The sequence below is a fragment of the Amphichorda felina genome (genome assembly GCF_050947745.1).
Source record: "Amphichorda felina strain 45539 chromosome Unknown scaffold_2, whole genome shotgun sequence".
NCBI lineage: Eukaryota > Fungi > Ascomycota > Sordariomycetes > Hypocreales > Bionectriaceae > Amphichorda > Amphichorda felina.
The window spans coordinates 1035292-1056174 of NW_028145048.1; the positions used below are offsets into that span (position 1 = coordinate 1035292).

The following is a 20883-nucleotide window of genomic DNA, read 5'->3' on the forward strand; positions in this document are numbered from 1 at the left end:
TTTCGTCCTTGAAATGCCCTATTCACGCTCTGCCTTGGGTATAACTTCGTTCCAATACAGATCAGTCGTCATCCACGCTCCGTTCACGCAGCTGTACTGCGAGTGGATGATAATGCGCGATACAATATCAACAGGCTGAGTGGCCATCATCATTCATTCATAAGCCGGCAGGGTTATGAACCCGGCAAATCTCCCAATCACGTCTGGAGATCTCAAGCCATGCCGGCCTCGGGGGCTAGTCTCCCTAGTGGGGTCCTCTCCCGTGGCTTCTCAAGAAGATCTGCGTACCCATCCAGGCTCATGCCCATAACCTTGACAACGTCAAAGATGTGTGTCCCTTTGAATGTCTCCCCCCACAGCCTGACCACCGCGACAGCGAGCTGCCGCAGCTTAGCGCTGTCGCTCGTCGCCATCTCCATCTGACCCGACGACAGGTTGGGCCCAGAGAGCGACGGGTCGATGGGCACGGCAAACTCCGTCTCGTCGAGCATCCGGCGGACTGTTTCGAGCAGGTTCTTCTCTTCGGGCGATGCGGGGGGGTCGGATGGGCCTATGGAGGCTAGGGTGAGGAGCCATTTTGCGAGGAGGATTGCACACTCAAAGTTGCACACTATTCATGATTAGCCTTGGGTTTGGGTACTGTTCTGTTTGGAATAGGATCGTCTTACGTGAGTGTTGTATGCTCCATTCTGATGACTTTGTACGTGCAACATAGTTGACACCAGCCTTGACCAACATGGACAAAGCGTGAACGGCCTGGAACACAGCCCGATGCAACCTGAGGCTGCGCATGAGCAACGGTGTGGCACTCAGAGACGATGCAACCAGCATCGTGTCCCTAGTCTCCAGTGCCCGACTCGGTGGGAGGTCGGTGTAAAGTCTGATGTAGGCAAGGCGGAGCAGTGCCGAGGCGTTGTAGGCTAGTGATCCCCCTGGTATGGAGTCTGTGCCGCCAAAGTGGCCGGACTCGGCTGCCCGGAGCTGGTGCCGGTGTTCGAAGCTGGTTTGCCAGACGCGGAGCGCCTGTGTCACTTCTTCCACATCTTCCGGTTTCAAGGTCCGATGGACGTCGTATGGCGATCCGGCTGCAAAAGAAGTCTGCTTCAGCAGATACACATGCTGTAGTAGTGCGTGTATAAGGACGTAGTTTCCAAGGGACGAGAGTTGCGATGGAACTCCTTGGTTCGTGCGGCCAAAGAGGCGGGAGAAGGCTTCGTGGACAGTGATCTCTGCTATCGGTGTCGACTGCCGGAGCTCTTGCCACTGCCATGCACTCTCTGCTCGCCAGAGGCGGGATCGGAGGGGCAGGTAGAGGTTGAGTTCTGATGTCAGGAGAAGAGGGGGCATATTATAAGCTGTGCTGCAAAGATTGAAAAAGCAGAAGGCGATGAGCTTTGTCCTCGTCGCCCCCTCCAGTCGGATCCAGGCCTCCCAGTCGTTAAGCGCTGCTTGGCTTGTTTCCACTGTTAGCCCCTCCTCGCGGATGAGCACTGCAAGGTGGCTCTGCAGCGCAAGAGATTCGTGGAGAATTGTCTTGGCTCCCCAGAGGCCGACTGCAAAGAGCAGTAGGACAGCCTGCATTGTCTCCAAGCGAGCTTGAGGAGTATTAGGGGAACTACGCATTGTTAGTACTCGTATATATATTTCCACTACATAGTAAACCTACTAGGGCTCGCGGTGGGTATCTTGGGTGATGGGTCTCTCCGACTGAGCAGAGGCAAACGAGTGTCTGTAAGTAGTGCTCGGCGATGGACGCGTCGAGTGAGGGCTGTATGCGGCGGGAGTCGGTAGGAGGGCATTCATCTCAGAGCTGTGCCTTCGGCGGATCTGCTCCATGGCTACGGCCTTAGCGGCAAACCACAGGGCATATCCTCGATTGCTTTCGAACCTGTATTGTGCACCGACTGCCAAAACGGCCAGAAGCAGTTCGGGGGCAATATCGACGGGAGAGAGGGTAGGCAGATGCAAAAAAGGGAGATGCTCATGGAACCCGGTGATGTATCCTTCCAAGAACCTTGTAAGAGTGTGGCGTGACGGGAAGACAAAGTCGTTGGGGAGCACCGACGAGAACTCGTCGAGTCGATTCTTAATGGTGTTGTGATCTGTAATGGAGATGCGGAGCGACTGCGCGCGGGAAGCATCATCGTTCCGAGTTCCAGGCTCATGCGGCTCGCGATGGTCAGGGGCAAGAGATCCGAAGCGGGATGGATACTGCGACGATGGCTTAGACGGTCCTCGGTTCGCCGGCGAACGTGACCATAAGCTCATCTGTTGATCTGGCTCGAAGTGAGGTGGAAGGAAGTGCGGCGTAGGAGCAAAATCATCCAAGAAGAGGTTGTAGTCATCCTGGAACCCCTGGTGTGCGGGGGGGGCATATGCGGGGGCCAAGGAATGCTGGTCCTCGCGCGGACGGTCAGAATACTGACCAACGCTGTCCCCATATCCCTTTACTCTTGCTGCTGGGACTGAATGCCTTTGCGACGAGTCTCCCCCAATCGGTGGTATACTGTTGACCTCGCTCGCAAGGGCCGCATCCGACAGTAGGTCCAAGTTGCACGCCGCCGTCCTCGAAGCTGATCGTGGGTCTTGGGAGAGTGAGGAGCTGCCGGGTGGCGATACATGGTTTGGGTGATATTGGGTAGGCTGCGGTTGGCGTGGAGGCTGTTGCTGATGCTGCGACAGTTGGTGCTGATGTTGTGGTGGTGGTTGGTGCTGCGGAGCTTGGGGCTGTTGGGCAAGGGGGCGGTGGAGTCCCATGGAGCCACTGGCATCGATGTGGCTATCGGAAAGCGAGGTGTGGTGAGCCGGGCCGGAGGAGAGCTTCCTCGGGCGTCCATTATCCTTGTTGTTCTCATTGAGGTGGACGAGCTTCTCGTGCCTCACGAGAAGATCACTAATGTCCATGTAAGCATGCTTTCGCCGGGGAGAACAGTGGGAGAAGAGGGAGGATGCGATGGTTAATCCCTCAGTACAGCAGCAAATAATAAAAGAAACAACAGTAGAAGTAATAGCAGTCACGGGGATGCCAGAGACTCGCGGTGTTGTGGAGGGAGTAGTAGGAGCAATATGATGCAAAGTGGTCCCGTGCGGGTGGTGGTGGGGGTGGGGAGGAGGAAGAGTGTATATTGGCTGTCGAATGGGGAATGAGGAATGAGAATTGATGGAAGGGCGGCAAAAGTCATGGGCTGTTACATCTAGATGAAAGACGTAAAAGGAAAAGCAACTTACCGACGGCCAAATGTCTTCCCACAACGGTCCCACTGGCATTGGAAGGGCTTCTCCTTTGTATGAGTCCTCTCGTGTCTCTGGACATGCTCGACTCGTCTGTTGGGTTTTAAGAGGTGACTGTTAGGCAAACTGATGCACTGGTGCGGGAGAACGGGGCGTCCAGTAAGTGAGTGTTAGACTGACCTAAAGCGTTTGCTACAGTACTTGCACGGCAATGTCTTTGGCTTCTGCTGGCGGTTGTCCCCGGACTCGGAGCCAGGGAGGGGCCCAGCCGTCCCTCCCGACGCACGAGGTGAGCCGTCCAGGGACTGAATTGGCAGCATGGTCGAGGATGCCAGCGACGCAGCCAAGTCACCTTTGCGCAGGTGTCAGTTGGGTCTGTCCCTGGCGCACGGAGAAGACGGGGAACACGGGGAAATAGGGGAGCGGGGAAGCCAGGTGACCAGTTTAAAGGGCTGGCCGGGCAGGGAAGAGGGATGCAAAGGAATCTAGAGGGATGTAGGAAGGATGTAGGAAGTGAATATGTCGACTGGCGTCGTCTGGGGCACTTCAGGCGGTCTCGTGGCCCAAGGGGCGTTCGAAGGGGCGTTGAAGCGGGTGCTAAGCACTAATATGTATGTACTAAGAGAATGGGCTGGGGACGGACTGGGGAGGCGCAGGCGGAGGCGGGGAGAAAGTTGCGAGGGGAAGTGCCTGTTCCGCTGGCCGCTAGGTGCTCGCGGCTGCTGCGGAGAAGAGCCAGATGGCACAGGTCGGCGACGAGAGCTGAACAGGAGGAGGGCAGGACGACATGAGGACAGGAAGTTGGGTTGGGGGAAATGAGAGGCCTGGTGGGATAGACGACAGGCAGCTAAGAGGTGGATCTGCTCCCTTGGACCCAACGTCGTGGGCGAGAAAGTGGAAGATGTGTTGAGCTGAGGCCAAGTATTCAATGGGGGGAGCTGAACAGATGGGCGATGGGGGGAAGAAAGAGGTCGCGTGCCCCAGCAGACAGGGACACGCACAAGGCCCACGAGATGAGGCTGAGGAGTAAAAATCCGGGGAAACAGAGGAGCAGGAAATAGCCACGAATTTGAGGCAGTGGACCGTTACCTACCTTATGCGAGACGTCGGCGACGGACGTGACGGAGGGCGGACGGAGGCGGACGGGTGAGGGCGGATGCTGACGGGACGGGACTCGGGCGGAGCACCTTACGTGGGATTACTATGATGGGTAGCAACAGTACTCCGTAGCAACAGTGGAATCGCGAGGGCGCGCGTAGTGGTTGAAGTGGCCTCGGACGGGCTGCGGAGGGAGGGGAGCGAGTTTGGGAGTTGTATCTCTCGAGCGGGGAAGCGCAGCGCAAAAGGGAAGTGCAGCGCAAAAGGGAAGCAGCAACCTAGAAGGGAGGCGACACGACGCACTGACGCACTGACGCACCACGACAAATGCGACTTGCACTTCGGGCGCTCCTGCTGCTGCTCTGGTCCTCTGTACGGATACGGAAAATGTCACCAGTTGATAGGTAGGTAGGTGGTAACCTTCAGCCAGTCACGTCGGGGACCATTTGAATTGGTCGTTGGAGACGAGGGTAACGTGCAATGCCGACTGCCAGCAATCCCACGCTATCGGGCAGCGGGGCAGGTCGGTGGACGGTGGATGCAGACTGGATGCAGACTGGCCGGGCCCTTAGTCGGGCCCTCTGCAGGACGAGAGAACGAGGTCACCGGGGGGGGCAAAGCAGGAGAGCCTGGTATTTCCTGGAGAGGGAGTCAGGGAGATGGATCATGGATGCCTCATGTGGGGCTTGATGGCGGGCGTTCCTTCCCCCCATGGGGCAGCCCAATCTGGGGTTCGACTCCGCATTGGAGTAGCATCTGTCGCACTGTCACACGGTCCTCAGCCCTCAGCACAGCACAGTTGCACCAGAATGCGCACTAGCTTCCCACGTTTCCAACGACGACTCCGTTAACCGTCTCCGAATCAGGCCGACCACGGTCTTTTCATCCTTTATTCAAGTTTCAGGTCGTTTGTGCCCTCGGCAGCAGCGTCCAGGGCTAGGCATGCATTGCAATTTGCACGGCGGTGCTCCGTACTACGTAATAGCATGGCAGCTCCACGATGCACACGGAGACGCTGCCGGGTATCCGGGAAACAACGTCCCTCTGGGCTCTAGCAATAACTGGCAATAATAACCGCCTAAATAAATCCCCAGGAGCCAGGACCCTCCCTCATGGACCACCCAACATGCCACAAGCCCATTATCCGGCTGCAGCAGCAGCAAGGGGCAGGAGACTGACTGCATGCTCCCTGAACGAAACCGATTCCTCGTGATTTACGGATACTGTGTCTTTGAAATCCGCGCAACCAAGCGATGGGGGCTGTAGTCATAGGCCACCACAGCTGTAGCATGGAAGGCTGCTGAGGCTGCTGACAGCCCACTGGAAGGAACTGGAACCCCAACCTCCTCTCCAACGCACCGCACCGCTCCAACCCTCCATCCACGCACCCACGCCCAAAAAAAAATCGCTCCAACCATCCCCGCATCGCACGGCTCACCACACCAACCCAAACCTCTCCCCTCCTCATACCCCTGTCATTGGTGCAGAATACCAATACGGATACGTAAGGTACTCTGGTTTCGCTCCTGGGGTGTTCTCCCCCGTTTCCACAATCCCGGGCGCCCTCATCCACGCCTTATTACCGTACCATATGGGCTTTTTTACTTCCGCGCGGCCCAGAATTCTCCGGACGCTTGGGGGCTGGAGATATCACTCTCCCCTTTCTGCTCTCATGTTTGGGTCGCTTATACGGCGCGGCGCATAGAGGTATCGACGACGGCCAGATCTCGCCGCGATATCTGCCCGAGTTGACAAATGTTGCGAAACTTCACAAGGGAGCGGGGGCTTCCCGCCCTCGGGAATATTTTTTTGCCTAGGCAACAAATTTTTTTTTATTGCGAACAGCCTTCTCTTGTGCCAGCGACCCGTCGGAGAAGCATGTGAGCCCTGCTTCTCCAAACTAGTCTGACTATTCCCTGCCGAATTTGGAATCAATGACACCGTGAATTGTATGTCCGCGGGGAGACGGGCAACTCCTGTTTCACAAGTCGTAAGGTTAAGAGTAATTCCTGGGGGGATGGGACCACGAATATTGGTCTAGCTATCTGGAAGCAGGTTCCTTCTCAGGACTTTGTTTCTAAGCCCCGCAAGAATATCGGCACGGGTCCCAACAGGGACCCCCAGATCGAGTTGTCGGGTTCACGGATGCTATCGATGGAAGAAGAAGAAAATGGAAGCCTGGTCGGACCGATGTCCAAAGGGTCCCCTGTACGAAGTACATACAGGGTTAAATCTCTAATTTTGTCCACGGCATAACCCATCCTCTGGTTGTTTTGGGCTGGGAAGCAATCACAATGCCATCAGTATTTGATTGCCATCCCTCCTTGCATTGGCATCTCTGGGGATCCTAGCTGGACTAGTAAGTCCAGTCATGGGCACTTCACCACGACCTTCAGAGAGACCATCATGATGAACACAGCGAGCCTTGCAAATCATTCAAGCTAAATACATCCCATCTAGGGCTCCTAGGAGAACTGAAACTCTCCAGCCCGAGGTATATTTCATACATAGGTAGCAAACATGCCTGTTTCGTAAGTCCCATCGCCCGCCTGGTCCCTTAGCCCTGGAGCGAGTAACCGACCTCGCCGCTCTCGCCCCCCAGCTTGACGAGCCTCTCGCGCATGGCCTCAGCCCTCTTCCTGTCCCCCTCACCCAGGCGGCCAAAGTCGCACCCGCCGACCCACGGCCCGACGCCGTGCTGCAGCACGTTGCGCGCGCGCAGCTTGCTCCCGCCGGCGTGGCCCACTGACCCGTGCAGCGTCATGCGCTCCTTGGCGCAGCTGTAGACACCGCGGTGCAGGATGTTGTTGTTGTAGAAGGCGATATCGCCGGGCTCCAGGCGCACCACCAACTGGTCGGGCAGCGTCTTCTCGAAGGGCCCCGCGGCGCGCTCCGTGTCGGTGCGGGCGCGGCGGTGCGAGCCGGGCACCAGGATCAGCGAGTCGTCATCGAACAGGGCCAGGTTGTACTGGGCGTGGAACGCCGGGCGCGACAGGCGGTCCATCTCGTCGGCCGCGGATGCGTCGGCGGAGATGTCGTCGCGGTGCCAGCGCAGCTCAAATTCCTCCTCGGGCCGCACCAGCATGTTGAACAGCTCCATGATCAGGTCCTCGTCGCTGCACTGTAGTAGCTCGCGCACGATGCGCAGGATCTCCTCGGAGAAGTACGCCTCGGTGAAGACGGCGTGCCCGGGCAGCTCTGGGTTCATCAGGTGCTGCACACCCCAGATGCCCTTCTCGGAGACTGGGTCCCACGGCGGGAACTGCTTGCCCACGGTGCGCACATGTGGCCACTGGCCCTTGCGCCCCAGCTCGGTGGCCTTGGTGGCGGCCTCGCGGAGGGCGGCGAGCTGTTCGCCGCTGAAGATGGACTTGATGACGACGAAGCCGTCGCGCTCCAGCTGGTCGAGATGGGGCGTGGATTTCTGGGCAGGCATGTTGGCGGTTTGGCGATGGATGCTTGGATGTTTAACGTTGGTGTTCTGGAGTCGAGTGGGTTGAGGGGTAGGAGAGGGGAAGGGGTGTGAAGAGGGGAACTTATATCAAGTTGCGAGAGGCGACATGGTATCACAGAACACTGCGCCCTCACGATATGACATAATGAATGCAAATAAATAAGCGTCGGCTCTTTTCGCTGTGGCGTTAGTCTGCTGCATTATCGTCAGAATATATACGCAACGTTGCAGTCGGAGCTGCGGATAGATCGCATCGTTTCCCCACATACTTAAGTAGGTACTGATACATGTGCGTGTAATAGTTCGTAGTTGTCAGGCGATTTCTCATCGAAGATCTCCGATCTGACCTCTGTCCAGACGCCCCCTTCTGTTCTGGTGTGGCAAGGACTCTTCAAATGCTCGGTTGGGCTGAGGGAACTGGCTACTTGGCTATGATAACAGCTATCATGAGAATAATCCACGGTCTGGCAGTGACGGGTGGAAAAGATGTCCGGGTTGGATCTATGGCATTGTTCTATCCAGATAGGACATCTCTTCAGAGATGATGTCTAAACCTCATTACAATAAGATCAAGTGGTCTCAACTCCCCCTTAGTACGCAGACGCCGCCCATTTCACCGTAAACCCCTTGACCGTCTTCTGAACGTCTAGATCGCCTGGGTCATTCTCAAACAACGGCTTCTCCAGCCTCCTCTCCTCAACCTGCTCCACCTCGAAGCCCGCATCCCGCGCCACGTCGAAGAAGGCCATGTCCAGGTCCTTCTTCCACGGCCGGTACGACGTGAAGAAGACGTACGCCACGCTATCCGGGCCCGCCCGCAGCGTCTCGCGGATCGTCTTGACCAGGTCCGGGTGCTCCCGGTGCCGGAAGAGGAGGTCTGCGAGGATGAGCACATCGAACTTGGCGGGTGTCGTCTTGCCGCTGCTACCCTCGGGACCTTCGCTACTGGGGAGGCGTGCCAGCAGCGGCTCCGGGTCGCCACCCCAGACGAATCCCACGGCGTCGATCACCTCCGCTATGCGTCCCCGCGGCTCTGTCGTCTCGTCGCACTCGTCAATGTTCTTCTGCATGTTGGCAACGAGGTCCACGTCCGGATAGTCGGTCATGACGACCTTGTTGGCGCCCAGGATCGCTGCCACGAGCGAAGGCAGTCCGGACGCCGCGCCCAGCTCCAGCACCGTCTTTCCCCTCACGCGTGACGGGTCGTCCTCGAAGTAGTCAGATATGATCTTGGCCCCGTTCCAGAGGACGTGGGCTTCGGTGGGGCTGGCGCCCACGAGGTGCAGCGTCACCGGCTTGCCGTTGCGCATGGTGTACGTCTGCTGCGTGGGCGGTGGTGTGGGGGGGTAGTAGTCTTCCGGGTCATCCATGAGGCCCCCAGTTCCATAGTCGTCATTGTCATCCATCGCTTATGTTGTCTTTCAAGATTCTCTTTTTGCCGGTCTTGATGTGAGGAGGGGTCGCTGTGGTTGGGCAAAGCGAAGTCAATTATGCCGCCGGATGTTACAGATCCCGGCTTGTTGCAAAATTTCCGAGGAACCGAGATGCTGAGTAAATCCCCGTCGTTCTGCTGCGTGAAAGCTGGCTGTTGACTGGAGTTTTAGTAACATCTGTCGTCTGCAAGTTTTTGACCTTGAGGCACTTGAGAGAAGGTTGCCATGAGACCCGCTCTCACAGTGCGAAGCCTCACTTTGAGGCTCACATCGATCAGCGACACCTGCCAACAAGGCATTCATTCTCATCACGCTGTATATTGTCTGCCCACGACCAAGGATTGATGGACCTCACCCAAATCTCTGCCGGGCAATCTCGCGCAGCATGCTCACCGTCCCCTCCTCTCGCTCCCTCCAAGCCCTCCTCTTCTCCTCTATCTCCTCCCTCTTGGCCCGCTCAATCTCCTCGCGCCGAATCTCCCGCTCCGACTTCTTCCTCTGCTCCCTCTGCTTGGCCCTCTTGTACTCTTCCAGCGAGTCCCCGCCCCCCATCAGCTCCCCCTCGGTGGCGCCCTCCACCCCTCCGGGACTCTTGTCCCGGAACTCGCGCATCTTGTCGTTGACCATCTGGCGCTTCTCTAGCTTGCGCTCGCGCGTGCCCGCGTCCGCCCGCGGGAGGATGTCGTCGAGACGCTCCTTCTGTATGGCCCGGTCGGCTTTTCGCGCTGCCCGTAGCGCGTGGCGATCCTCCTCCCTGTCCTCCTCGAGCATCTCGTTGCGGACAGACAGGTCCTGCAAGGACGGGATTCCCGGACCGGCACGACGCGCCGACTCAGCCGCCGAGCCTGGCAGAACAGGCCCGTAGTCGTCATCATCGCTGTCATTGACCGGCGGTTCATGTTCCTCCCCGCGGACGTCCCGCCTGCTTGGCGGTTCGGGGCTCCTTGGTCGAGACTCGGGCTCCCATTCGGCGATGCGCGAGAACATGTCCGGGTCGTACCACCCTTCTGCCAACTCTCCACGATTCCATTTGCCGATAAAGCTCTTCCACCGGCCCTTGACCTCCCGCTCGTCCAGATCCTCCAGCTCAATCTGCTTCTGCAGGCTGAGAAAGTAGGCAAAGAGGGGCCTAAACATCGGCAAGTCCCCCTTTTTCAGGGCGCGCGCTGAGAATGGGAGGGACACGTCTGCGGCCGCAGGCTCGCTCCTCTCGCGGTGCCGGTGCTTGTGGGACGAGTGATGGTGTCTCCTGGAGTGGTGGTGATGGTGACGGTGACTCGACCCCGGCGATCGTGACCGCCTCCTTTCTGGTGAGTGGGAAGTCCTCCTTCGCTTGTGTGCCGGACTTCGAGAAGGCCTGTCGCGGCTCATCTGGTCTGGGCTGTCCCATCGACGCGATCTATCATTGCGCGATCCTTGAGATGGAGAGCCTTGTTGTGGCACGTGCCTTTCTAAGGTCTCGTAGTTGTTTGCCATGGTTACTTTGATACCCTTGGTTCTTGGCACCGCGAGGCTTTGATGGTAAAGTTGAGTGGATATTATTAGGAGGTAGGAAGAACCGTCGTCAGTGCCACCTTTAGATGTGATCAAAGATACAGTGTCAAAATAATTAGACACTGTGTGGATATCACCACACCACTGGGGATGCTAAACTCGACAATACAAATACACCAATTCACAGCGTTTTATATCACTTTGAGAAACTGTGGATATTGAGTGGTAATTTTCCATTCTCTGCTTTGGAAATATCTATGACTCTTGCTCACAGTATCCCTGGGGTATCTCAGCTTAACAATTGCCAGTCCATGCCTATCTACATTGCCTTGCACATCCCAACATATACCGCATATTTAGAGAGATTAGCCAATATAGGAGTTACTAATCCCGGTAATTCAACTATTGCTCCGAGGCTTGTGACGGTTGTGACGGGTCTGGGTTGCTGTGTATTACACAGCCAATACACTGGCAGTCGTCCCCACAGGGACAACTGGCCGTGTCTCCAGCACAAGGGTCGCCAAACGGGTAGCTGACGAAGAAAAAGTCGTTTGCTGATAGGGTTTGTTCCTCGGTCAGGACAGACGCTGCGTCTGACGGTGTTTTCGGAGTCGTCCCATTGCCACTGACGTCAGCCGGTGTTGTTGATGCTGCCCTCGTCTCGCTGGGCGTGTGGTTTGCGGAGACGTCCTGTGAAGTTCCATTGCTGGAGTAGTTCCCGTTTCCATTAGGATATTCCTCCATCATACTGTTCCAGGCTGACCGAACATAGTTCTGCGTAGCCTCGTTGTACGGGTGCGCAGCGCAACCGACACATTGGCATCCCTCGCCACAGTCGCATTGATGCGAAGTTCCGGTGTTCTTGGGTGAATCTTGTGGAGGAGGTGTGTATGGGGCGGTTCCGACTCCAGCTCCAGTCATGTTGTTGAAAGCATTCGACTGCGGGGGATGGCCAAAGCTGAGTGCTGCCATGACTTGCCTCCATTGCTCGGGTTGTAATGGTTGCATGTACGTGCCGTATTGAGGTGGATAGGTGAAGACGGTTGGTTGTGGGAAGAAGGGATACATGCCATTCACCATCGGCATAGGCCCCTGGAAAGGCGGCATCATCATACCATGGAATGGATGTGGCCCTTGAGGTTGATTCGTGGCATTAGGGGCGGATCTGTTATCCGAGTCAACAGTATTGGAAGAGCAACAGCTCCCAGTCTGCTTTGTCGAATAGTTGTTGCCATTCGACACAGGCGTAGATGGTCCCCTCGAGGTAGATGAGTCTTGGCTCTTGTCTCCGTTGGCTCCACCTCCACAGCATCCTCCTCGTGCTGGCACTGACACGCCATTCGGTTTTGGCGATGTATGGCCGTTGGTGCTCGGGTTAGAGGATCCCGCATGCAACATAGAAGACTGCATAGGTTGAGAAAACATGGGAAACATCATGGAGTGAGAACTAAACGAGTTCTCCGCGGTTGTCATTCCCGCGGCACCGTACGAGTGCATCTCTTCTATAGAGGGCATATGGGTGCTAGCCATCTCTATGGGGGTTTGCGCTGTGTCGTGGTTAGACACGATATTAAGCTGGCTCGAATCCATCCTCTCCAGCCCCGCAGGGTCGATGGACGGCTTCATAGCCGAACCCCTCCTGGAGGTCGTCTTTTGAACTCTGAAACTGGAGCTTGAGGCCTTGATATCGCTTGGTGGGGTAGCCACTGGATTGGAGTCCTCGGGTTCGGTCTTGGTTACCATCGCCTTGTCAGACGATCCGCAGCTGCATTTCTGCTTCCGGGGGATAGCGGCAGTGACGGCGCCACACGAACACGACTTTGACGAGGGGTGAGGGCACGAGCTCAGAGGGCGGCCAGGCTTCCGGACGGGCACCATGAGGCGCTCATTGGCGTGTGTGCACTTGGTGGAACGGTGGCCACGGATGCAAGGCTCGCTGAAATGATCAAAAGTCAGCCATAGACGTTGGATACGAAGGCTTTCAGATTACGTGTGGGGTAATCCACTGGATTGGAATAAGGTTCCACGTACCAAGCCATCTTCTGGCCGTTGATGAGAGGCATGATGAGATGGAAGCTCAGAGAGCTACGACCAGCAAGATATCAACACGGGGGACTTGCGGCGGCGGCGGCGGCGGCGATGGACGGCCCAGGAGGTCGCCCAGGGGCCTTGGAATTCCAAATCGTCAGAGCGTCGGGGCGAGCATGAAGGCGCTGCGGAGAAAAACGTGGTGGTGAGATTTGACTCGGATGTCTCCGGCAGTGACTGAGCACGCAACTGAGATGACGTGGGGAGACGGCGTTTCGGAAGTGAGGATTGGAGATTTGACGGTCGTTTTCCGCTGTAGCGACCCCAGCAGCACAGAGGCAGTTGTCGAATGACGTGCGATCGAACACTCACAAATAGCGAGGCCAAAAGGCGAGTGAACGTGGGTGTAGAGGTGGAGTGAGAGAAGGAAGTTGTCAACTTGGAGACCAAGATCCAACGTGAGCCAAAACTTGGTAGGGAAGTAATCGCGCCCGCCTTCAGCGCTGCGCTGTGGAGGATCGCCCCACGTCGGCGAGTCTCGGCAGTACCTGTCGCTTGGAGCACAGGAATGGGACACTATCCTCCCCACGAGTTATATTCGCCGGGTCCTGATAACGCACTAATGGGCCTAAGCACCGGCCGAGTCCCTCGTTCCGATCCGGCAACCTCACAAGCATACAGCGGCCTCTCAGATGATGCGCCTACATAGAATAAAAGCACCTTATGCATGCATGAAATGCATGGGTATTGATCTTCACAACCAAGGGTTTGCGCCGTATGCTTTGGTCCTCTGGGGGGATTTAAGCCTCTCTGCGAAACCATTTGATATACTCAAGGTGGCGTCCCCCAAGGTACGCTCATCACCGTCAACTCGAAAGGTAATGCCATCACAACACGCAAACATCAAACTATGAGGCAAACAGTAAACCAGTATTGGACCCCTTGCAGCAGGCTCTTCTCATCATCCCAAGTGGCACAAAGTCTGGAAAGAAGTGGTGGCCCTCCAGACCATCAGACCAGGCTGGTGAGCAAGTTTCTATTGGCCAGGAGGCGGCGCCCCGTCTACCCGTCTCCGGCCACTGTCACGTCGTCCCGACCTCTGCAGCCTCAGCTAATAACCATGACATGCCCAACGGTGCACATGCTTATTGTCTTCTTCTCTAGTGAGATATGGATCATCTAGTCTCACTACCGCCAACCCTATCTATGCTCGCCCCGCGCGAGCGGCATGGCGTCCGCTAGCTAAGACGGGATCCCAACCTCATATGTGACAACGTCGTGCACGTCTCAACGTGCCAGCCCACTGTTGTGATCCTTGAGCTATGCGGACTCCGTCCAGGCAACAACCCTGCCCTAAATACGTACAGGCAGTACTGCAGTTTGAGGCCCGCCAACGTGCCTTGCCATGGAAAGCAGAGTTGCTAGGCATGCGGTATATTCAAGAGCTTGTGTCTTATCTTGCCTCCCTCGGTTCCAGTCATTGGCCACCATCGGACTCGTCTGAGTCTGCAAACATGTCCACAGCTCGCATCCTGGGCTTACGAGCGCCGCCTTTCAACGTTTCCGACCGGTCGGGGCCAGCTTCCCCCTTCTTGTCCTCCTCCGCAAGACCCTTGTCTTGCAGCTTGCTAGTGCGTAGCGCGAGGTCATCCGCAGCGGTGTCTTCATCCATTGGTTCTCCCTCGATATCCTCGTCCAAGATTGGTTCTCCTTCGACATCGTCCTCGTCGATCGGCTCGCCGGCCACATCGTCCTCTTCTATTGGCTCCCCAGCCACGTCGTCTTCTTCAATAGGCTCCCCAGCCACGTCGTCTTCTTCAATAGGCTCCCCAGCTACGTCGTCGTCCTCGATCGGCTCGCCGTCCACATCATCATCCTCGGCGGTGATGACCAGTTCCGGCTGCTTCCCGAGTCCCGGCGCGAGTCCCACTGGCTCTGCTGCTTCCACAGCCTTCCACTTGCCTTTCTTCTGCGAGTCTTCCGCCTTGACTTCCACCTTGAGCGACGGCGGGTGCTCGAAGCTGCGCGCAAACAGCTCCTGGCTTTCGGCGGGAAACACACACCAACCCTCCCACAGATTAAGAACAAGGGTCACGCTCCTCTTCCACTTCTCAGCTCGCAAGCGACCCCATCCAAGCTTCTCAGCCATCATTCCTAGGCGCTCAAAGACCTTGCGATCTCGTAGAGCCCCTTCAAAGAGTTGTCGGAACCGCCACGCATGGCGCACGCCGCTCGTAGACGAGGAGGAAAGGATATCGCTCACGACGTAGAGGCCGACTAGGGTGGCACCACTGATATCGGTCCCTTCCCCTGAATGCGCATCTTCTGTTACAGCATTCTGGGCAGGCTCCTGTTTCCAGTCCGGGTTCGCCGCCGTCAGCGAGAAAGGCTTCTCGACGTTTGATACAATGATGTCAACGACCTCCTCGACGCCGCGGCTTGCGTGCATAATGGCAAATGTCGTGACTCTTGCAATGTCGCCCTTTCTTACTTTAGATAGTGTTGTAGGTAAGCGCGCTAGGAGATGTGTGAGCTTGGCCTTCTCCAGCGGATTCAGGAATGGTTTCTCGTTGTCGTTCGCTTGACCCTCAGCATGAGCTTCGCCATCCATGTCTTCATCATCAGACGAGTTGTAGTCCGAATCTGAGACGAATTCATCCAGTTTCGTCGTGTACTCGAAAGGAAGCTTCTTCTCTGGAACTTTCCATGCATTGCTTCCATCAAAGAGCGGCACGAACTTCCCTCTAGATTTTCCATCTTGGGCTCCGGTGACAACTTCCCATAGTCTCCAACGATACCAAACCCCGCCTTCACTTCTAGCGTCCCATATCCACGCCCACTTCTCCTCGCGTTGGACCTCTGGACGTGACATCAAGAGCGCCTCAAACTCCGGCCCATGCTCCAGGACACGTTCGATGACCATGTTGATCAGCTGAATAATTCTAATATCGCTGGGCGTCTTGACAGGGACGTGCAACAAGCCTCCTCGGTTGATACCCCCGATAGGCTGATTATAACTGGAAGGAGGTGCAAATCCCCGGTGGAACCCTGGCTGCCCTCGCCTATCATCCGACTCTGAGGGCAGCTCCACACGTTGGGCGCCGAAGGGAAGAGATGTCGCGGTGTTTGATGAGGCAAGATTCCCCAGAACTGAGGAACCCGCCACGGCGGAGGACAGGTGTCGGTGCAGGGACAGATAGTACCCATAGCCCAGATATCTGTTCTGTAGCGAGCTCACGGCGGCCTCAATTTCATTGCCAGGGGTCTCTTGTGACAGGGTCACGATAGCAACCGTGGACTTCCTGTCCGACGCAGAAGGGCCAGAAGGAGCCTGGACCTTGACATTCTCCACGGTCAGGTTGACGGGAATCAGGGCCTTGACAGCTGCAGGGGACGTTCCAGGCGGCAGATTGGCCAGCCGCAGGGTCGGTCTCGCTATAGCCTTCTCCTCGGCGCGATCTTTCGTGACTTCCGCGTCCTCGTCGTCGCTGGTGTTGAACGCCTTAGGTACCGACAGCGAACTCGTCTCGCGGTCGTCGTGCGCATCCCGGTTCCCGCGCGAGAAGTCCTGGAACGAACGCTTCTTTCCAAACGACGCCGGCGGCGGTCCCAAGCTTCCCGGACCGCTCTTCAGCGCAGATGTTCCGAAATGGCGTCTGGAGGCCATTGGGGCCAAGGGCGGGCCGCCCAAGCCGGGTCGCGGGCGAGGCGCGTTCCGCCCGCCAAACGGTCGATCGTTGTGGGCGTCGTCTCCGTCGTCGTCATCGAAACTCTTAACAAAATCCTTGTAGACGGCGGCTGTCTCGGCCGCTTCGCGCTGTCGCTTGGCCTCAGCCTCGGCCTTTTGCTTCTCAAAGGCGGATTGCTTGGTCGGCTTTTGCAGCTTCGCCCGCACGTCGGGGAAGGCAGAGAGGTCCTTTCCGGAGGACATGGTTCGTGGAGGCCCTGTATCAAGGCGGTATCATGGTGGGATGTGGTTGGCTCTGCGTTTGGGCGCATGGATAATGGGCAAACTCCTAAGCAAGCTAGGTATCGATCTTACGAGTGGCTCATGATGATCTCAGTAGTTGATCCACCCCACTAAGTGCATACTGCAAGGCAGCTTCAGACGACCACGGTACATCAGCCTTCGCTCATCACCGGCAGTCATTGGCCACGGAAATGAAATTTTGTGTCTAACCAAATCAGGGACCTTTCTAATGTCTATCTCTGTTCTAATTTAGTCGCATGTGCTTAGCTGATATATCTAGATACCACGCCTTTTCGTCCTCCGTCTCTAGAAAGCAGCACGCCTCCTCAGCTTGCAGGCTACAGCTTTGATTGAAGACGACCGCCCTCTTTCTTAAAGTCGTCAGTCAGAATCATGGTATTATACCCTCGGCTCCCATCCTCAGTCATCAGCCCCTTGAACACGCCATTCGTCTCCTTGCCCACCCCATCGTCCTCCATGGGCCTCCACCTCCACTTGTCGCCCAGCTTGCCGCCCTTGCCCTCCATGACATCCACCAGCTTGTCCCCAAGTACGGGAAGAAACTTGAACCCGTGCCCACTATCGCCCGTCGCCACGAACAAGCCCTCCCATCCTGGGTGCCAGTCCGCCAGCCAGTCGGCGTCACGTGTGTCCGAGTACCAGCAGATCCTCTGCTTCTTCCACGGGCGATTCTCGACGCCCTTAATCGGGAGCATGTTCTTCATCGCCCACCGCAGGTCCTTTTCACCTTCGGCCGGGAACGACTCGACGCCATTATCCCGCGCCGTCCATGGCACCGACGTGACGATGGGCTTGCGCTCGTGCGACGGCGACGGTGGCAGGGCTGTCGTCACGGTCGTGGGGTTGAGATACCCATACGAGTGCCTGCCCACCTTGAGGAGGCGGTCCCTTGGGGGGATGATGAAGAGACCCGTCGTGACGTTGAAGACAGTTGCTCGATGCTCCAGGATCTTCTGCTCCTCCTCGGTAATGTCGACGTAACCCACGATCTGGCCCGTCGCCTCACATCGGCCCCTGAGATCGATCAGGGACCCAGTCCACGCACCCGCAGCCACGTAGACCATGTCCGCCTTGAGAACCCGCCCGTCCTTGAGCTCAGCGCCCGTGACCTTCTTCCCCTCCGTGACCAGCTGCCTCACCTCGGCGTCGACAAAGTTGACCCGGCCCGTCTTCTTGACCTGCCCGTACGTCCACCTCATCGCCGCGCCATTGTCCGCCCACCCCGACAGCTTGTTCAGATACCCCCAGTCGCCAGGGTACCCGTCCGTGCCGACATAGTCCTGGAGAGCCTTCCGGCTCGGCAGCGGCACAATCTTTTCAGGAACCCCGCTCCTACGGGCAATATCCTTGACGTTCTCGCAGCTTGTCAGGGCATAGTACATGCCCGTTTTCTTTCCGGGCTTGGTCGTCCCCGGATCGTTGGCCAGGACGACGATTCCGTTCTCAAAGTACCTCCCCTGGCCTCCTATCATGTGGTCCCCCTCCTTCCTCCATTCCGCCTGCGCCTCGTCGCCCAGTACGGTGTAGTCGGCGTCCGAGTAGTCACCGCGGATGATCCTCGACGAGTCCACGCTGGCAGAGTCCTCGGGAGGGAACGGCCCACCGCGGACGTGGTCCACGACTGTGATGGCCGTGTTGGCAAACCGCGGGCGCTTGGTGAGAGCCCAGGCTACGCTGAGGCCGAAGACGCCCGATCCAACGATGAGAATACTTTCGGGTGTCTTGTCCATGACGGGAGGAGTACTAGGAGTTAACGCTGCCAAATGTCTCGGAGCTGCCTTGGGCCGTGGGAGACGACACGTGAAAGACACGAGAGAATGCTGTATGAGTATCAACAACGCCAATGGATGGGTTAAGAAAGCTTAAACAGAACGACGAAAGAGCTTAATGTGATGTGCGCCCCTGTCACGTACTAGTACTCCCCATTAGGCGGTGGGGACATCGCATAAGTATGGCTTACACGATGGGGCCCCGATCATCGGATGGCTTTTGAAAATGAAAACATGCCATGCCCCTCCTACCCCTCCGACTATTGAAGAGACGGTGTGCCAAGAGCGAAGGGGACCTCCGTGCGCCACCACACACTGTTTTACCTCACATGGCACATTAGGCCCAATCACGATGAGTAAAGATATTGGCATTGTAGTAAGCTAGAACACGCTCAGTGGGATATCCGTCTGAGGGTCCTCAGAGGACAACGTCCCGGTCCAGCTTCCTGGGTATCAAAATTAGGTATGATGATGCCAGCAACATCTCAACCGTTTTCAACAGGTCCAAGCGGCACCTGCTTCTTTTCTCGCACCTCCTCACCGTTGCCCTTCCTCCCAAGGTGCTCCGCCCAACCCTGCTCACCACTCCGACTCTCCCTTTAGCATTAACCAGGCCAGCCAGACCAGTCGACCGCCAGCCATGGACAGGCCCCCTGCAATCTATCAAGTTGTCGTGGGAGAAAGTAGTCTTGTTTTTGCCTTGAATCAATCCATCGCAGAAATAACACCCCGCCATTCCATCCTTGCCAACGCCAATGCAATGCAGTAAAATCAAAATGGTACAGACCGAGTCTGGGAGCACGTTTGCAAATGAGCATGCCCCCAGCCCCAGTCGCGGTGGTGCGCAAAGCATATCCACCATAGGGATCGTAAAACGATCTACTCATACACGGAGGAGTGAGCGGCTTGCGCTGAGACAAGATAGGCCTCGGCGTCTCAGCCCAGGCCCAGCGCATCTAGACTTTGCGGAAGTCTGAAAGTCTCAGTTAGTATCATGTTGAGTTGCACATGTAGATGATACAACATACCTTGAAGCACAGGGTAAATCATTTCAAAGGCCTGGTAGATCTCCTCGCGGACCTTGGCACCGGTAAGAACAATTTTGCCGCTCACGAAGATTAGGAGCACAATCTTGGGCTTGATCATGCGGTAGATGAGACCAGGGAACAACTCGGGTTCGTAAGAACTGAAGTTGTGATGGCGCGATGCCAGACCCTCCAGACGAATAGGAAACTTGATATCGCAAGATCCAACAATGTTCTGGATCTTGAAATCCGTGAACTTGGCGTTGAAGCCGAGCTTCTGGATGATACGAGCGTACTTGCGCGACGCCAGCTTCGAGTCATCCTCCGACTTAGCACCCGTAACAACCATCTTGCCGGACGCAAAGATTAGAGCGGTCGTCTTGGGCTCACGGATACGCATGATAACGGCCGCGAAACGCTGACGGGGTTAGCATCTGTTGAACAACCATGAATAGCTGAGGCAGAGCTGTAGTACCTTAGGGTTGTACTCCGCATTCCTCGCGTGCAGGGCAATCGTCTTCAGGTCCAGACGGCAATCAAGATTGACCGTGGCCACGATGTTCCTTGAAGTAAATGCGAGATAAGCCTCACCGAGCAATATCAAGTTACCCAGGAGGATACATACTGCAAAGTTGGAGTAATGCCACTTGGGCCTTGGTTTTGGTTGGTGGCAGCAGGCGTTGCGGCAGGAGTAGCGGGAGTCACCCCATTTCCGTTCGCCGCCTGCTGGCCGTTGGGAGAAGGCTTCTGGGTATTATCCCCATTTCCCCCAGGAGGCGTCAGCTCGTTGGTCGCTCCGGGAAACGACAGCGAGCCTGGCGCTGTGAACGCCTTAGCCTGCGCGGCGTTCGAAGGGTGCGTTTGGATTCCTTCCATGATGACGGTGTGTAGATCAGAACGCGGTCTAAATCTGCGAGAGAGGCCGAGCAGATCTGAGCAAGTCCACACGTTAGCAACCGACTCAACTCTGATGATATGCCATCGTGCGAGCCAACGACGACAGCTGATACGTTGCTCGGATAATTGCGACGCTCTCGCGAAAGAGCCCAGATGAAAATGCAAAATAAGCACTGATACCAGAGGAATTTGCTGTGATTGAGGCAGCATGCATGTGCCATGTGGCTGTGAATGCCACTTGAACGGTGTGGCGGTGGTCGCGTGACTGTAGAGCAAAACGGGCAAGGGAAGGAGGTGAACAATAACAACAATAAAGAGACAAATCACCTACCAAATCGTGGGAGATGAACAAGTGAATGTCTCCCCTACAAATCGCTGCTCAAGCGGGTACTGGGTCTTTTGAGCTGCACGCGCGATATCGATGGCGAGCTCAAGGACGAGATGATGCTGTCGAGAGACGACG

At 56.6% G+C, this 20883-nt stretch overlaps 8 protein-coding genes across 8 annotated transcripts; all 8 read right to left on the reverse strand.

Annotated features, from left to right (window-relative positions):
• Positions 1-212: 212 nt before the first annotated feature.
• Positions 213-1623, reverse strand: ACO1O0_001879 (uncharacterized protein; the record flags this gene model as incomplete). The annotated part of the gene is made up of 3 exons (XM_083191358.1): positions 213-550; positions 669-1595; positions 1620-1623. The coding sequence occupies 3 exons, from the start codon at positions 1621-1623 to the stop codon at positions 213-215; spliced, it is 1269 nt and encodes a 422-aa protein (XP_083052572.1).
• Positions 1624-1665: 42 nt separating this feature from the next.
• On the reverse strand, positions 1666-2904 carry ACO1O0_001880 (uncharacterized protein; the record flags this gene model as incomplete). The annotated part of the gene is made up of 1 exon (XM_083191359.1): positions 1666-2904. One exon carries the CDS (start codon positions 2902-2904, stop codon positions 1666-1668), a length of 1239 nt encoding a protein of 412 aa, XP_083052573.1.
• Positions 2905-6886: 3982 nt separating this feature from the next.
• On the reverse strand, positions 6887-7765 carry ACO1O0_001881 (uncharacterized protein; the record flags this gene model as incomplete). Its single annotated transcript, XM_083191360.1, has 1 exon — positions 6887-7765. One exon carries the CDS (start codon positions 7763-7765, stop codon positions 6887-6889), a length of 879 nt encoding a protein of 292 aa, XP_083052574.1.
• A 608-nt stretch (positions 7766-8373) lies between these two features.
• EFM7 (uncharacterized protein) lies at positions 8374-9189 on the reverse strand (the record flags this gene model as incomplete). Its single annotated transcript, XM_083191361.1, has 1 exon — positions 8374-9189. One exon carries the CDS (start codon positions 9187-9189, stop codon positions 8374-8376), a length of 816 nt encoding a protein of 271 aa, XP_083052575.1.
• Positions 9190-9567: 378 nt separating this feature from the next.
• On the reverse strand, positions 9568-10606 carry ACO1O0_001883 (uncharacterized protein; the record flags this gene model as incomplete). Its single annotated transcript, XM_083191362.1, has 2 exons — positions 9568-10465; positions 10488-10606. The coding sequence occupies 2 exons, from the start codon at positions 10604-10606 to the stop codon at positions 9568-9570; spliced, it is 1017 nt and encodes a 338-aa protein (XP_083052576.1).
• Positions 10607-14215: 3609 nt separating this feature from the next.
• On the reverse strand, positions 14216-16669 carry ACO1O0_001884 (SWAP/Surp domain-containing protein; the record flags this gene model as incomplete). Its single annotated transcript, XM_083191363.1, has 1 exon — positions 14216-16669. The coding sequence occupies one exon, from the start codon at positions 16667-16669 to the stop codon at positions 14216-14218; it is 2454 nt and encodes an 817-aa protein (XP_083052577.1).
• Positions 16670-17046: 377 nt separating this feature from the next.
• Positions 17047-18459, reverse strand: ACO1O0_001885 (FAD dependent oxidoreductase; the record flags this gene model as incomplete). The annotated part of the gene is made up of 1 exon (XM_083191364.1): positions 17047-18459. One exon carries the CDS (start codon positions 18457-18459, stop codon positions 17047-17049), a length of 1413 nt encoding a protein of 470 aa, XP_083052578.1.
• A 995-nt stretch (positions 18460-19454) lies between these two features.
• Positions 19455-20399, reverse strand: tbp1 (TATA-binding protein; the record flags this gene model as incomplete). The annotated part of the gene is made up of 4 exons (XM_083191365.1): positions 19455-19471; positions 19527-19941; positions 19999-20086; positions 20149-20399. 4 exons carry the CDS (start codon positions 20397-20399, stop codon positions 19455-19457), a joined length of 771 nt encoding a protein of 256 aa, XP_083052579.1.
• Positions 20400-20883: the final 484 nt, after the last annotated feature.